The sequence below is a fragment of the Salmo salar genome, chromosome ssa07 (assembly GCF_905237065.1).
Source record: "Salmo salar chromosome ssa07, Ssal_v3.1, whole genome shotgun sequence".
NCBI lineage: Eukaryota > Metazoa > Chordata > Actinopteri > Salmoniformes > Salmonidae > Salmo > Salmo salar.
The window spans coordinates 53,878,889-53,891,820 of NC_059448.1; the positions used below are offsets into that span (position 1 = coordinate 53,878,889).

Sequence of the window (12,932 nt, forward strand, 5' to 3'; positions counted from 1 at the left end):
TGAGTTCCCTGAATTCCTATCGGATCTTGTAGTCATAGCAGATAATATTCTAATTTTTGGTGACTTTAACATTCACATGGAAAAGTCCACAGACCCACTCCAAAAGGCTTTCGGAGCCATCATCGACTCAGTGGGTTTTGTCCAACATGTCTCTGGACCTACTCACTGCCACAGTCATACTCTGGACCTAGTTTTGTCCCATGGAATAAATGTTGTGGATCTAAATGTTTTTCCTCATTATCCTGGACTATCGGACCACCATATTATTACGTTCGCAATTGCAACAAATAATCTGCTCAGACCCCAACCAAGGAGCATTAAAAGTCGTGCTATAAATTCTCAGACAACCCAAAGATTCCTTGATGCCCTTCCAGACTGCCTCTGCCTACCCAAGGACGTCAGAGGACAAAAATAAGTTAACCACCTAACCGAGGAACTCAATTTAACCTTGCGCAATACCCTAGATGCAGTTGCACCCCTAAAAACTAAAAACATCTGTCATAAGAAACTAGCTCCCTGGTATACAGAAAATACACGAGCTCTGAAGCAAGCTTCCAGAAAATTGGAACGGAAATGGCGCCACACCAAACTGGAAGTCTTCCGACTAGCTTGGAAAGACAGTACCGTGCAGTATCGAAGAGCCCTTACTGCTGCTCGATCATCCTATTTTTCCAACTTAATTGAGGAAAATAAGAACAATCCGAAATTTCTTTTTGATACTGTCGCAAAGCTAACTAAAAAGCAGCCTTCGCAAATGGAGGATGGCTTTCACTTCAGCAGTAATAAATTTATGAACTTCTTTGAGGAAAAGATCATGATCATTAGAAAGCAAATTACAGACTCCTCTTTAAATCTGGGTATTCCTCCAAAGCTCCATTGTCCTGAGTCTGCACAACTCTGCCAGGACCTAGGATCAAGGGAGATACTAAAGTGTTTTAGTACTATATCTCTTGACGCAATGATGAAAATAATCATGGCCTCCAAACCCTCAAGCTGCATACTGGACCCTATTCCAACTAAACTACTGAAAGAGCTGCTTCCTGTGCTTGGCCCTCCTATGTTGAACATAATAAACGGCTCTCTATCCACCGGATGTGTACCAAGCTCACTAAAAGTGGCAGTAATAAAGCCTCTCTTGAAAAAGCCGAATCTTGATCCAGAAATTATAAAAAACTATCGGCCTATATCGAATCTTCCATTCCTCTCCAAAATTTTAGAAAAAGCTGTTGCACAGCAACTGACTGCCTTCCTGAAGACAAACAATGTATACGAAACGCTTCAGTCTGGTTTTAGACCCCATCATAGCACTGAGACTGCACTTGTGAAGGTGGTAAATGACCTTTTAATGACGTCAGACCGAGGCTCTGCATCTGTCCTCGTGCTCCTAGATCTTAGTGCCGCTTTTGATACCATCGATCACCACATTCTTTTGGAGAGATTGGAAACCCAAATTGGTCTACATGGACAAGTTCTGGCCTGGTTTAGATCTTATCTGTCGGAAAGATATCAGTTTGTCTCTGTGAATGGTTTGTCCTCTGACAAATCAATTGTAAATTTCGGTGTTCCTCAAGGTTCCGTTTTAGGACCACTATTGTTTTCACTATATATTTTACCTCTTGGGGATGTCATTCGAAAACATAATGTTAAATTTCACTGCTATGCGGACGACACACAGCTGTACATTTCAATGAAACATGGTGAAGCCCCAAAATTGCCCTCGCTAGAAGCCTGTGTTTCAGACATAAAGAAGTGGATGGCTGCAAACTTTCTACTTTTAAACTCGGACAAAACAGAGATGCTTGTTCTAGGTCCCAAGAAACAAAGAGATCTTCTGTTGAATCTGACAATTAATCTGGATGGTTGTACAGTCGTCTCAAATAAAACTGTGAAGGACCTCGGCGTTACTCTGGACCCTGATCTCTCTTTTGAAGAACATATCAAGACTGTTTCAAGGACAGCTTTTTTCCATCTACGTAACATTGCAAAAATCAGAAATTTTCTGTCCAAAAATGACGCAGAAAAATTAATCCATGCTTTTGTTACTTCTAGGCTGGACTACTGCAATGCTCTACTTTCCGGCTACCCGGATAAAGCACTAAATAAACTTCAGTTAGTGCTAAATACGGCTGCTAGAATCCTGACTAGAACCAAAAAATTTGATCATATTACTCCAGTGTTAGCCTCCCTACACTGGCTTCCTGTTAAGGCAAGGGCTGATTTCAAGGTTTTACTGCTAACCTACAAAGCATTACATGGGCTTGCTCCTACCTATCTTTCCGATTTGGTCCTGCCGTACATACCTACACGTACGCTACGGTCACAAGACGCAGGCCTCCTAATTGTCCCTAGAATTTCTAAGCAAACGGCTGGAGGTAGGGCTTTCTCCTATAGAGCTCCATTTTTATGGAATGGTCTGCCTACCAATGTGAGAGACGCAGACTCAGTCTCAACCTTTAAGTCTTTACTGAAGACTTATCTCTTCAGTAGGTCCTATGATTAAGTATAGTCTGGCCCAGGAGTGTGAAGGTGAACGGAAAGGCTGGAGCAATGAACCGCCCTTGCTGTCTCTGCCTTGCCGGTTCCCCTCTTTCCACTGGGATTCTCTGCCTCTAACCCTTTTACAGAGGCTGAGTCACTGGCCTACTGGTGTTCTTCCAGGCCGTCCATGGGAGGGGTGCGTCACTTGAGTGGGTTGAGTCACTGACGTGGTCTTCCTGTCTGGGTTGGCGCCCCCCCCTTGGGTTGTGCCATGGCGGAGATCGTTGTGGGCTATACTCGGCCTTGTCTTAGGACGGTAAGTTGGTGGTTGGAGACATCCCTCTAGTGGTGTGGGGGCTGTGCTTTGGCAAAGTGGGTGGGGTTATATCCTGCCTGTTTGGCCCTGTCCGGGGTATCATCGGATGGGGCCACAGTGTCTTCTGATCCCTCCTGTCTCAGCCTCCAGTATTTATGCTGCAGTAGTTTATGTGTCGGGGGCTAGGGTCAGTCTGTTACATCTGGAGTATTTCTCTTGTCTTATCCGGTGTCCTGTGTGTATTTAAATATGCTCTCTCTAATTCTCTCTTTCTCTCTTTCTGTCTTTCTCTCGGAGGACCTGAGCCCTAGGACCATGCCTCAGGACTACCTGGTATGATGACTCCTTGCTGTCCCCAGTCCACCTGGCCGTGCTGCTGCTCCAGTTTCAACTGTTCTGCCTGCGGCTATGGAACCCTGACCTGTTCACCGGACGTGCTTGTTGCACCCTCGACAACTACTATGATTATTATTATTTGACCATGCTGGTCATTTATGAACATTTTAACATTTTAACATTTTGACCATGTTCTGTTATAATATCCACCCTGCACAGCCAGAAGAGGACTGGCCACCCCTCATAGCCTGGTTCCTCTCTAGGTTTCTTCCTAGGTTTTTGGCCTTTCTAGGGAGTTTTTCCTAGGGAGTTTTTCCTAGCCACCGTGCTTCTTTCACATGCTTTGCTTGCTGTTTGGGGTTTTAGGCTGGGTTTCTGTACAGCACTTTGAGAATATCAGCTGATGTACGAAGGGCTATATAAAAAAAAAAATTTAAAAAAAAATTTGATTTGATTTAGAATGCATAAGATAATGTATTTACGATAGCATAGCTGCTGTTTCTTCGTTCCTAAGTCTTCCCGCTCTTTCATTGAAGCCCAACCCCCTTTCCTTTGTGTAACCAGGTTCCGTCCACCGGGACGTTTTCTGTATGACATCATTTGTATTCTGTGTATTTGTAATTCTGCGTGATTAGTTTAGGTATTTAGTAAATAAATAATTAAACCCAATTTTGTATTGCTGATTCAACTTGTTAGCCAGGGTTCGTGAAGATAACCAAGAATTTACAACTTTCATTATGAGACAGAAAATAAGATGATTAAGATGACGGCTATCGATGTAAAAGATTACTTTTTTAAGAGTTTATTCGGAAGATAAAAAACGTACCCGATTTAATCTGGTTATTACTCCTGCCCAGAAACTAGAATATCGCTATTTTACGAGAAAAATCGCATAACAATTTATTTTAAACAGCGTTTGACATGCTTCGAAGTATGGTAATAGAATATTTAGAATTTTTTTGTCACGATACGCGCCGGCGCGTCACCCTTCGGATAGTGTCTTGAACGCAAGAACAAAACACAGCTATTTGTATATAACTATGGATTATTTGGAACCAAAACAACATTGGGTGTTGAAGTAGAAGTCCTGGGAGTGCATTCTGACGAAGAACAGCAAAGGTAATCCAATTTTTCTTATAGTAAATCTGAGTTTGGTGAGTGCCAAACTTGTGGGTGTCAAAATAGCTAGCCATGATGGCCGGGCTATCTACTCAGAATATTGCAAAATGTGCTTTCACCGAAAAGCTATTTTAAAATCGGACACCGCGATTGCATAAAGGAGTTCTGTATCTATAATTCTTAAAATAATTGTTATGTTTTTTGTGAACGTTTATCGTGAGTAATTTTGTAAATTCACCGGAAGTTTCGGTGGGTATGCTAGTTCTGAACGTCACATGCTAATGTAAAAAGCAGTTTTTTTATATAAATATGAACTTGATTGAACAAAACATGCATGTATTGTATAACATAATGTCCTAGGAGTGTCATCTGATGAAGATCATCAAAGATTAGTGCTGCATTTAGCTGTGGTTTTGGTTTTTGTGACATTATATGCTAGCTTGAAAAATGGGTGTGTGATTATTTCTGGCTGGGTACTCTCCTGACACAATCTAATGTTTTGCTTTCGTTGTAAAGCCTTTTTGAAATCGGACAGTGTGGTTAGATAAAGGAGAGTCTTGTCTTTAAAATGGTGTAAAATAGTAATACGTTTGAAAAATTGAAGTTTTTGCATTTTTGAGGTATTTGTAATTCGCGCCACGCTCTACCATTGGATATTGGTGAGGCGTTCCGCCAGCGGAACATCTAGATGTAAGAGGTTTTAATGGTTATTCCAGTGTACACAGGGAGGAGGCATTAGCAGGGACAGATATCCATCAATGTTTAGGTGTACAGAGACTTGCCCCCAGATGGTGTGGAGTTGTTACCCGAGAACTCGGTAAAGAAGAAGCTCTTGAACACATAAGGTCAGCCAGTGAATACTACTACATAAGTTCAGCCAGTAAAAACTACTACATAAGGTCAGCCAGTGAATACTACTACATAAGGTCTGCCAGTGAATACTACTACATAAGGTCAGCCAGTGAATACTACTACATCAGGTCAGCCAGTAAATACTAGTACATAAAGTCAGCCAGTGAATACTACTACATAAGGTCAGCCAGTGAATACTACTATATAAGGTCAGCCAGCGAATACTACTACATAAGGTCAGCCAGCGAATACTAACACATAAGATCAGCCAGCGAATACTAACAGATAAGTTCAGCCAGCGAATACTAATAGATAAGGTCAGCCAGCGAATACTAATAGATAAGGTCAGCCAGCGAATACTAATACATAAGGTCAGCCAGTGAATACTAGTACATAAGGTCAGCCAGTAAAAACTACTACATAAGGTCAGCCAGTGAATACTAGTACATAAGTTCAGCCAGTAAAAACTACTACATAAGGTCAGCCAGTGAATACTACTACATAAGGTCAGCCAGTGAATACTACTACATAAGGTCAGCCAGTGAATACTACTACATAAGGTCAGCCAGTGAATACTACTACATAAGGTCAGCCAGTGAATACTAACACATAAGGTCAGCCAGGGAATACTAACACATAAGGTCAGCCAGTGAATATTAACACATAAGGTCAGCCAGTGAATATTAACACATAAGGTCAGCCAGTGAATACTAACACATAAGGTCAGCCAGTGAATACTAACACATAAGGTCAGCCAGTGAATACTAGTACATAAGGTCAGCCAGTGAATACTAATACATAAGGTCAGCCAGTTAATACTAACACATAAGTTCAGCCAGTGAATACTAACACATAAGGTCAGCCAGTGAATACTACTACATAAGGTCAGCCAGTGAATACTACTACATAAGGTCAGCCAGTGAATACTACTACACAAGGTCAGCCAGTGAATACTAATACATAAGGTCAGCCAGTGAATACTAACACATAAGGTCAGCCAGTGAATACTACTACATAAGGTCAGCCAGTGAATACTACTACATAAGGTCAGCCAGTGAATACTACTACATAAGGTCAGCCAGTGAATACTAATACATAAGGTCAGCCAGTTAATACTAATACATAAGGTCAGCCAGTGAATACTACTACATAAGGTCAGCCAGTGAATACTACTACATAAGGTCAGCCAGTGAATACTAATACATAAGGTCAGCCAGTGAATACTAATACATAAGGTCAGCCAGTGAATACTAACACATAAGGTCAGCCAGTGAATACTAACACATAAGGTCAGCCAGTGAATACTAATACATAAGGTCAGCCAGTGAATACTAATACATAAGGTCAGCCAGTGAATACTAATACATAAGGTCAGCCAGTGAATACTAATACATAAGGTCAGCCAGTGAATACTAATACATAAGGTCAGCCAGTGAATACTAATACATAAGGTCAGCCAGTGAATACTAATACATAAGGTCAGCCAGTGAATACTAATACATAAGGTCAGCCAGTGAATACTAATACATAAGGTCAGCCAGTGAATACTAATACATAAGGTCAGCCAGTGAATACTAACACATAAGGTCAGCCAGTGAAAACTAACACATAAGGTCAGCCAGTGAATACTAACACATAAGGTCAGCCAGTGAATACTAATACATAAGGTCAGCCAGTGAATACTAACACATAAGGTCAGCCAGGGAATACTAACACATAAGGTCAGCCAGGGAATACTAACACATAAGGTCAGCCAGTGAATACTACTACATAAGGTCAGCCAGTGAATACTACTACATAAGGTCAGCCAGTGAATACTACTACATAAGGTCAGCCAGTGAATACTACTACATAAGGTCAGCCAGTGAATACTAATACATAAGGTCAGCCAGTGAATACTAACACATAAGGTCAGCCAGTGAATACTAACACATAAGGTCAGCCAGTGAATACTAACACATAAGGTCAGCCAGTGAATACTAACACATAAGGTCAGCCAGTGAATACTACTACATAAGGTCAGCCAGTGAATACTACTACATAAGGTCAGCCAGTGAATACTAATACATAAGGTCAGCCAGTGAATATTAACACATAAGGTCAGCCAGTGAATACTACTACATAAGGTCAGCCAGTGAATACTAATACATAAGGTCAGCCAGTGAATATTAACACATAAGGTCAGCCAGTGAATATTAACACATAAGGTCAGCCAGTGAATACTACTACATAAGGTCAGCCAGTGAATACTAATACATAAGGTCAGCCAGTGAATATTAACACATAAGGTCAGCCAGTGAATACTAGTACATACGTTCAGCCAGTGAATACTAACACAAGTGTGTGCACTGCTCTTGATCAATCATAATAAGATAGATTGGAACTGTGCAGGTTGGTACGTTTCAGTCTATTAGAAAATAATAAAGATCAGCATTACAGTGGATACTGGACAGTCCCCTAGAGGACTATACTATATAAATACAACAGCAGTGGATATAGTTGAGACTATACAAGTTGAGACTATAATAGTGTGTATGTGTGTGTGTGTGTGTGTGTGTGTTGGGTACAGACCTGTTATTCTCTGAGTGGTTGTGTTGTCCATCATGGCTGGCTCTAGGCATCATGGGGGATGAGAGGGCGGGGTCCCGCTGCGTCTGAGAGGCCAATGATGATGGAGCTGTGTGAACACACCTGGGAGACACACATAAATCTTACACATAACATGTCATAACATGATAGCGTCAACATGACAGTGTCACTAGCTTGGTAAGAGATTGTAGCTGCAACACATTGGTGATATGCAGAGGTTCGTTATACCTAAACAACACCTGATATGAAATCTATCACTTTAAACTGAGACTCAGTGATGAGGTTGCCAGGAGCAGCAGGATATTGCAGCGGAGCGCGATGCAAGACGTAGCACTCACAATAAACATCTGTTCATGTGCACAGATGCACTTCACGCAACATGATAGCTATGGGGCCTTGTGATTCATACTCTTAGTTGTTGCAGAAGTCGGCCTAATATTGCTGTTTACACCGTGCATCGCTGACTACCTTAAATCTCAAGAGATGTTTGTATGCGTTTCTCACACATAAAATATAAAAACACACAGTTTGTTCTGTTCTGAAGGTGACCATCCTACCCAACATGCATCAGAAAACACAGTCTCAGTAAAACATGAGACATTATGCAGAACTTGACTTAGAGTATATGTCCTGTCAGCTTGAGTGTGAATGGCAGCGGGGTGAACTTTACTCCACCACACACACTGGACTCCTAACACACACACACACACACCCCCACGCATCTACCCTCACACACACACCCCCCACCCTTGTGGGTGGTTAGAGCTGATTACCGAGCCATATGAGTTCCGGTCCATTGGAGAGCAGGTCCACCAGAGAGAGAATAGCTCTGGGTCGGAACATGAGAGGAGATGGCTGATTGGCTAAATCTACAGCATTGGTATTTGGTGAACAGAGCTGTACAATGACTTACTGGATCAGTCTTTGAAGAAGCTAGGGTCCTAACTGAGAGGCCATACATGCGCGCGCACACACACACACACACACACACACACACACACACACACACACACACACACACACACACACACACACTTTTCCCCATGACCTCTCTAGCTCCCTCTGCTGTTGGCATGCAATACAACACCATTCTACCACATGACCTTGTAACCTGCCACTTCAACATCAGGGTCAAATGTGGCCAATCAGGACAACAGGAGAGGCTGTTGATGCCTAGAATAGCTGTTGATTTGAAGTGAACACTCCAATCAAGTCTGAGTGGTAGGGTATAGTGTACCTCTTGAAGAGCTGGGTGTAGGCTCTGGGACTCTTCCCCATCAGAGCCTCTCTGACCAGCTGCTGCCGTCTGTGGATGGAGGCCAGCTCCTACGGCCCAGAGAGAGAGATACAGTATTTAAACATGATGCTGTGTCTGTGGATGGAGGCCAGCTCCTACGGCCCAGAGAGAGATACAGTATTTAAACATGATGCTGTATCTGTGGATGGAGGCCAGCTCCTACGGCCCAGAGAGAGAGATAAAGTATTTAAACATGACGCTGTATCTGTGGATGGAGGCCAGCTCCTACGGCCCAGAGAGAGAGATACAGTATTTAAACATGATGCTGTGTCTGTGGATGGAGGCCAGCTCCTACGGCCCAGAGAGAGAGATACAGTATTTAAACATGACGCTGTATCTGTGGATGGAGGCCAGCTCCTACGGCCCAGAGAGAGAGATACAGTATTTAAACATGATGCTGTCTGTGGATGGAGGCCAGCTCCTATGGCCCAGAGAGAGAGATACAGTATTTAAACATGACACTGTATCTGTGGATGGAGGCCAGCTCCTATGGCCCAGAGAGAGAGATACAGTATTTAAACATGATGCTGTATCTGTGGATGGAGGCCAGCTCCTACGGCCCAGAGAGAGAGATACAGTATTTAAACATGATGCTGTGTCTGCGGATGGAGGCCAGCTCCTACGGCGCAGAAAGAGAGATACAGTATTTAAACATGACGCTGTGTCTGTGGATGGAGGCCAGCTCCTACGGCCCAGAGAGAGAGAGATACAGTATTTAAACATGATGCTGTATCTGTGGATGGAGGCCAGCTCCTACGGCCCAGAGAGAGAGATAAAGTATTTAAACATGACGCTGTGTCTGTGGATGGAGGCCAGCTCCTACGGCGCAGAGAGAGAGATACAGTATTTAAACATGATGCTGTCTGTGGATGGAGGCCAGCTCCTACGGCCCAGAGAGAAAGATACAGTATTTAAACATGACGCTGTGTCTGTGGATGGAGTCCAGCTCCTACGACCCAGAGAGAGAGATACAGTATTTAAACATGATGCTGTGTCTGTGGATGGAGGCCAGCTCCTATGGCCCAGAGAGAGAGATACAGTATTTAAACATGATGCTGTCTGTGGATGGAGGCCAGCTCCTACGGCCCAGAGAGAGAGATACAGTATTTAAACATGATGCTGTGTCTGTGGATGGAGGCCAGCTCCTACGGCCCAGAGAGAGAGATACAGTATTTAAACATGATGCTGTCTGTGGATGGAGGCCAGCTCCTATGGCCCAGAGAGAGAGATACAGTATTTAAACATGATGCTGTGTCTGTGGATGGAGGCCAGCTCCTATGGCCCAGAGAGAGAGATACAGTATTTAAACATGACGCTGTGTCTGTGGATGGAGGCCAGCTCCTATGGCCCAGAGAGATAGATACAGTATTTAAACATGATGCTGTCTGTGGATGGAGGCCAGCTCCTATGGCCCAGAGAGAGAGATACAGTATTTAAACATGATGCTGTCTGTGGATGGAGGCCAGCTCCTATGGCCCAGAGAGAGAGATACAGTATTTAAACATGATGCTGTGTCTGTGGATGGAGGCCAGCTTCTACGGCCCAGAGAGAGAGATACAGTATTTAAACATGATGCTGTCTCTGTGGATGGAGGCCAGCTCCTACGGCCCAGAGAGAGAGATACAGTATTTAAACAACTAATCAACTGCTCACCAAGACCTTGATTGGTTAAATCACACAAATTAGCGCTGGGCTGAAACAAAAGCCTGAATACCATAGTTGACCAGGTGCAGGGTTGGTGACTACTGACGTGTGTGTGTGTGTGTGTGTGTGTGTGTGTGTGTGTGTGTGTGTGTGTGTGTGTGTGTGTGTGTGTGTGTGTGTGTGTGTGTGTGTGTGTGTGTGTGTGTGTGTTGTGACTCACTGCTGAAGTCTTCTGTGGGGTGAGCTGGGCCTGGACCTTGTTGTAGTACTTCCTACAGTTGTGGTCCGAGGGGTCCATGTCTGGAGCGGAGCGGGACTTAAAGACTGTCTCTGGCCTGGTGGAGGGGGCTGGGGGCGCCTCGTCCACTAAGGAGTCCCTCTTCAACTCTGTCACAGATGCTGACACGTTAATGACACACTCGGTCGCACATATATGTGCTGTAATGCACACAAACACACACCCACCCACCCACCTGTGGAGGTGTTGTCTGGGTTGTCTGTGGTGCTCTGGTCCTCTCCTCCCTGCTCCTCCACTCCCAGATAGTCCTTCACCACCTGCCTCAGGGTTCTGTATGCCTCCACTGGCTCATCTGAACACACACACACTATTAAAATAATCTCCATACATTAGTACAGCAAGTCTGCGTATCTTTCTTCGCATCCCTGTCGTGTCCACACACACACACACACACACACACACACACACACACACACACACACACACACACACACACACACACACACACACACACACACACGTCCCTCGCCAGACATAAGATTCTTTAGATAAATCTCTTAAAGTGACTGTCCAGCGTTTCCAGATATCTCAGAAATGTGACCTATCATTTATTACAATACGATTGAAATAGTTTTCCTTCCAAAATATGGTAATTAAGTATGTTAAAAGCAGCTTTTCTGGTTTGGAATGGTGTGGGCGTATACCGGTCATTAAAAATATTCACGCGAGTAGGCCACTGATTGGCTATATTAGCCGGTAAGTAAATAGCAAGCATTTTTTAAATGTTCTGTTTGAGATACAAGTATGAGGTGGGTTATTTTTCTCTCTAATTAATGCTTTGGACACAAATAATAATAAAGGACACGCCAACAACATTATTTGGGTAAGAGAACATGAACTTTTAACAGTAAGATTTTCACTGGACATTGGTAGTTTCAATAGGAACGCACCTTTGGTTGTGGCCTGACATTTTTTGTTTCTTTATATGGTAGGATGCAGGTCAACTCTGAAAGCTTTAGTTGGTGCATGGAGTGAAAACCATCACAAGAACCATTAAAACCATGATAGACAACATGGGTATGCATCTACAGTACCAGTCAAAAGTTTGGACACACCTACTCATTCCAGGGTTTTTCTTTATTTTTTACTATTTTCTACATTGTTGAATACTATTGAAGACATCATAACACATAATATAATAACACATATGGAATCATGTAGTAACCAAAAAAGTGTTAAACAAATAAAAATAGAGCGAGTAGTCGTGCTGCACTTCGCTCCGCAGGTAATATTACATCTCATTACATTACAACGGTTTAATTTGTTTGATCTGAGCAATTTTTTTGCTAGCTACTTAGCTGTCTTTGTATCAAAGATAATTGTGTAGTTTAGTGTAATTATCGAGGTTAGCTAGCCAGCTATTTTTGTCCACCGCACCGCGCCACCGTTCTCCTACTTAGTCAACACTGCTAGCTAGCCAACTTCTACCGACTAGCAGCACTGTAGAAACTAATAGAAACTAATACATTACAACGGAACGATTTGATTAGTGTAGTGTTAGCTAGCTACATAGTTGTCTTTGCTGTCTTTGTATCTAATATAATTGTGTAGTTTAGAGTAATTATCGAGGTTAGCTAGCCAGGTTAGCTAGCCAGGTTAGCTAGTGTTAGCTAGCCAGGTTAGCTAGTGTTAGCTAGCTACATAGTTGCCTTTGTATCATGATAAGGTGTAGCACTGAAACTATCGAGGTTACCTAGCCAGCTACACTTTCAAACAAAGTCAACAACGCAGCCACTGCTAGCTAGCCTACTTCACCAGCCAGCAGTACTGTATCATTTTAGTCATTTTAGTCAATAAGTTGTCTTTGTCATAGTTTGATAATTGTGTAGTTTAGAGTAATTATCGAGGTTAGCTAGCCAGCTATTTTCGTCCCCTGCGACGCCATTTCCAAACCTAGCCAACTATTACCGACGAGCAGCATTGTAGAAACTAAATACATTACAAAGGAACGTCTTGATTAGTGTTATGTTAGCTAGCTACATAGTTGCCTTTGTATCATGATA

General features: G+C 42.9%; 1 protein-coding gene across 2 annotated transcripts in view; it reads right to left on the minus strand.

The window, feature by feature from the left end:
- LOC106594477 (leucine-rich repeat and guanylate kinase domain-containing protein) overlaps positions 1-12,932 on the minus strand; it is a 64,574-nt gene that overhangs the window by 11,236 nt on the left and 40,406 nt on the right. Inside the window, exons 15-18 of one of the 2 annotated variants that reach the window (XM_045722268.1) lie at positions 11,105-11,236; positions 10,852-11,018; positions 8,928-9,016; positions 7,673-7,792 (exon numbers count right to left, since the gene is read on the minus strand). In XM_045722268.1, the coding sequence (XP_045578224.1) occupies positions 7,673-7,792; positions 8,928-9,016; positions 10,852-11,018; positions 11,105-11,236 (508 nt within the window). The remainder of the gene's footprint in view (positions 1-7,672; positions 7,793-8,927; positions 9,017-10,851; positions 11,019-11,104; positions 11,237-12,932) is intronic. The other variant, XM_045722269.1, reaches the window with a different exon arrangement.